Below are 4361 nucleotides of genomic sequence, written 5' to 3' on the forward strand. Positions count from 1 at the left end.
GTATCTGTTTCTGATATTCATTCTTCATTTATTATTCAAAATCAAATAACAAAATAGAAGAATAAAAATTTAAAAAAAATAGCTCCAACACATCAAACAGAATTGGTACACTTTTAATTATCTCATTTTAAATAACAAATAAATCAAAAGACTAATTGAAATACATTGTAAGAAATACAATAGTTTAAACAACTGGAGTTGTTGCGATTTCAACGACTGGTGGTGCAGATTGATGAACCTCTTGAGTAAATGGATCAATATATCTTGGTCTTCTTCCAGATGCAGTATGAGGTTGACTAGTACTAACAGGTGGAGTTGCTGTTGGTGGAAGAGGAGAGCTTTGAGGAGGTAAAGGAGAAGAAGGTGGCATAGGACTTGGAGTAGAAGAACCTTTATTATTTAATTCACTCTGTTTTATCCATCTTTGACTTGCCTCATCAAAAACTAATTTGTCTTCAGTCTCTTCAAGATTCATATTTGTGGCATTTCCCTTTCCAAACCATGAACCAAACCAACCAGACATTCTTTTGTTATATAAGATTTTATAGTTTTCTTTTTTCTCTAATCCATTCTTCTTTTTTTTTATTTTTTTTTTCTCTCTTTTTCTTTTTTCTTCTATATTTTTTTTTATTATACTTTTTATTATTTATTATCAGGGTTTTCTTAATTTACTTTTTAGTTCTTGTGTTTTTATCTTTTTAACAAAACTTCTGTAAACTAAATTTATATGATAGCTTAATAAATATGAATCTTTAATTAATGGTCATTCCTTTTCTTCAGATTCTTGTGACTCTTCTTCATTATCGTTATTTATAATTTTCATTTGACCGTCTTTTGTTTCTCTAACTGATGGTTGGTCTTTATATAAATCATAAATTTGTTTATTTGTTGTAATATCATTTACCTCCTTATCATCTCTACTTCTAATGTACCTTGGAAATCTTAAACAAACCCCTCTTCCTTCTGTATTAACCAATTTTATACCAGCCTTATATTGCAATGACAGTGATAAATCAGCTCCTTTAATTTCCCATACATCTTTTGGTTCAAACCAGACATCAGGAAGGTTGTCTCCATGCTTTACATTCTTTTTTTCTTTGCATTCTAGAGTCTTCAAATGTTCATATAATTTTTGAAGAGCTTCATCACTAAATCCAGTTCCAACTTTTGTAACTGTCTCAAAATCTCCACTGTCTTCATCTCTACATGCCAATAAGAATGCTCCATAGACTCCAGCTCGTTTTCCTTCTCCCATCCAAGCCCCAACTGGAACAAGGTCAACTGTATCGGCTAATCCATTTAAATAATCTTTTTTTAATTTATACCATGTGTCAGTCCTTTTGTCAGGAATATACTCTGCGTCATAGATGAGAGTTTTGCACATTAGTCCTTCGGTTCTATGGTTTATTGCTTCTTCAAAAAATGGTAAAATGTCTTCCTCATTTTCAATATTCTTAAATCTTGCAAACAAAAATCTCTGTGCAACTTCATGAAATGTTGAATGTAAAATGTCACGACGTTCTTTTAATGGTTTATCCATTAAATCTTTACCATTTAAATAAACAATGTCAAAAACATTTACACAAACATTAATGGCAATTGAATGAACTGATACTCCTTTTTTTGCTCTTCTTCCAAGAATTTGGAATTCTTGAAATTCATTTGTTTCTCTATTAAAAGCAACAATCTCACAGTCTATAATAAATGATTGAACATTTGGGTTAACTGCTTCTTTTACTGCCTCAATAACATCAGGATATTTTTCGGTATAATTTTCAAGATTTCTTGTAAAAACCATAATTTTATTTTTACTAAAATGAATTTGACCACGTTCACCATCATACTTATATTCAGCAGTAAATGGAAATTTAAATCTAGAAGTGATGTCAGTTATACTTTTCTTAGGTTTAGCTAACATTGGTCTAAATGGAATAAATAATTGAACTGAATTTGTTTTAGCAAATTCTTCAAATGGATCATTTGCTGTAATGTGTTCAGATAAATATTGAAATGATGGAACACGAGCAACAGCATTTGTAATTAATTCAGTTAATTCCTCTATTCGGTTGTTTTCTTTTCTGATTGAACAAACAGCCTGTGCTATTGCAGGAGGTAAAGACCTATCAGTAAAACCAATTCTAAAAACTCCTTTAAGTATTCTCAAAATAAAACGAATTTCATTTCCTATAGCTGCAACTAATAACGCAGTAATTTTATTCTTTTTAATATCACTATTATCAGCTTCAAGAATCTCTTTCATCCGAAGTACAACTCCTTGAATTGTAAGTGGCTTTGGTTGAACTAATAACTTTTGGTTCTTCTTCGAGTTTTGGGCTACAATTCCAATATCACCTAATTCTTTTATTTTATCATTTAACTGACTCAATTTTAGTCCAGTGACACTTTTTACAACATCTTTTAAAATAGCATCTCCAATTCCTAATTCTTTTCCTTCCCAAGTAGGGGCAATTTGTCCAGTAGTTAAATTCAATACATCAGTTAAGTCGTTAGGACATATAGTTATTACAGTTTTAAGATAATTAGCATAAATCTCTCTTTTTTTCAACTTTCCACTTTCATTTTCTAAAGCATCAAAACAATCAGCTAAACCTTTGAATGGTAAAGTTTTTACTTTCTGTTCAGCAAAAGAATTACCATCTTCTTTTATCTGTAAATTTTGATTTTTTTCTTCAATAGATTCTTGTTCTTGATTTTTTTTTTCATTTCTTTTTTCATCACTTTTATTTTCTCCATTATTTTGACCTCCCGTTGTAGCTCGTTTGGCAGGTTTAAAGAACCGTGAGAGGGAGGATTGTCTTTTTGACATGAAATATAGATTTAAGTTTAAAACGAAAAATAAAAATGAGTTATTTGAAAAATAATGTTATATATACAAACATATAATAGAACTTCTAAAAAAACAGAGAAAAAAAAAGAAACTCAAAAATAAACGATTTTTTCACCTCTAAATCTAGATAAGAAGGAACTGTAAAACATAATTAATAGAGAAATGACCACCTTAGTAGTAGACAATGGAACTGGATTTGTTAAATGTGGATTTGCAGGAGAAAATTTCCCAACAGCCATCTTTCCATCAATGATAGGAAGACCTCTTTTAAGGTCTGAAGAAAAAATTGGTGGAGTTGAAATTAAAGATGTTATGTTTGGAGATGAAGCAGCTGCTGTAAGACAAAATCTTCAAATTACTTATCCATTAGAAAATGGAATTATTAAATCATGGAATGATATGGAATTATTATGGAACTATACATTTAATGAAAAATTACATGTTGAAACTAATGGCAAATCTATTTTATTAACTGAACCACCAATGAATCCACAACAAAATAAAAAGAAAATGGGTGAAATTATGTTTGAAAAATTTGGATTTAATAGAGTGTATGTTGCTGTACAAGCTGTTTTAGTCTTATATGCACAAGGTATTATGACTGGTGTAGTTGTAGATTCAGGAGATGGAGTTACACATATTATTCCAGTATATGAAGGATGTGACTTACCATCAGTTAAAAGACTTGATGTTGCTGGTAGTGATATTACTAGAAGACTTATTGAACTTCTTCTTATCAGAGGATATTCATTTAACAGAACAGCTGATTTTGAAACTGTTAGAATGCTTAAAGAAAAGTTTTGTTATGTTGGGTATGATCTTGCTGTTGAAAATAGACTTGGTACTGAAACTACTGTTCTTATGCAACAATACACACTTCCTGATGGAAGAGTTATTAAACTTGGACCAGAACGTTATATGGCACCAGAAATTTTATTCAATCCATCATTAATTGGTAGAGAATCACTTGGTATTCATCATTGTCTTTTTGATTCAATTAATCAATGTGATTTAGATCTCAGAGCAGAACTTTATAAACATGTCCTTCTTTCTGGTGGAACTTCAATGCTTCCTGGTTTACCTTCACGTTTAAAGAAAGAAGTTCTTCAATTGTACGATGAAAATGCTGCTGCAACTCTTAAAAAAGGATCTGCATCAGTTACTTCTCGTTCAGGAAATACTGGTAGTAATGTTAAGAAAGCTAGTGTTCAAATTGTTATTGAAGATCCACCAAGAAGAAAGCATTTAGTTTTCCAAGGTGGTGCTGTTTTAGCTAAAGTTATCGAAGATAGGGATGAGGCTTGGGTTACAAAGGCTGAATATGATGAAAGAGGTGCAGAGGCTATGTTGAAGAGACCTGGTTTCTAAAAAAGAAAATTCGTCTAATCGTTCAAAAACAAATTTTTTCAATAAATTTATGTTTTTGTATTTTCTAATAATTTTTATTTATAAAGATATTAAGTTATGAGTTTTTATTCTTCTCTTTTATTAAATGAAAATGAATGAGAAATGA

General features: G+C 30.2%; 3 protein-coding genes across 3 annotated transcripts; 1 reads left to right on the top strand and 2 right to left on the bottom strand.

Annotated features, from left to right (window-relative positions):
* Positions 1–184: 184 nt before the first annotated feature.
* Positions 185–523, bottom strand: ENU1_038640 (hypothetical protein; the record flags this gene model as incomplete). Its single annotated transcript, XM_008857491.1, has 1 exon — positions 185–523. One exon carries the CDS (start codon positions 521–523, stop codon positions 185–187), a length of 339 nt encoding a protein of 112 aa, XP_008855713.1.
* Positions 524–763: 240 nt separating this feature from the next.
* Positions 764–2827, bottom strand: ENU1_038650 (ATP-dependent DNA ligase domain containing protein; the record flags this gene model as incomplete). The annotated part of the gene is made up of 1 exon (XM_008857492.1): positions 764–2827. The coding sequence occupies one exon, from the start codon at positions 2825–2827 to the stop codon at positions 764–766; it is 2064 nt and encodes a 687-aa protein (XP_008855714.1).
* Positions 2828–3010: 183 nt separating this feature from the next.
* On the top strand, positions 3011–4216 carry ENU1_038660 (actin family protein, putative; the record flags this gene model as incomplete). Its single annotated transcript, XM_008857493.1, has 1 exon — positions 3011–4216. One exon carries the CDS (start codon positions 3011–3013, stop codon positions 4214–4216), a length of 1206 nt encoding a protein of 401 aa, XP_008855715.1.
* Between the last annotated feature and the right edge of the window lie 145 nt (positions 4217–4361).

This window comes from Entamoeba nuttalli (assembly GCF_000257125.1).
Source record: "Entamoeba nuttalli P19 unplaced genomic scaffold asmbl_2726, whole genome shotgun sequence".
In the NCBI taxonomy this organism is placed as follows: Eukaryota; Evosea; order Mastigamoebida; family Endamoebidae; genus Entamoeba; species Entamoeba nuttalli.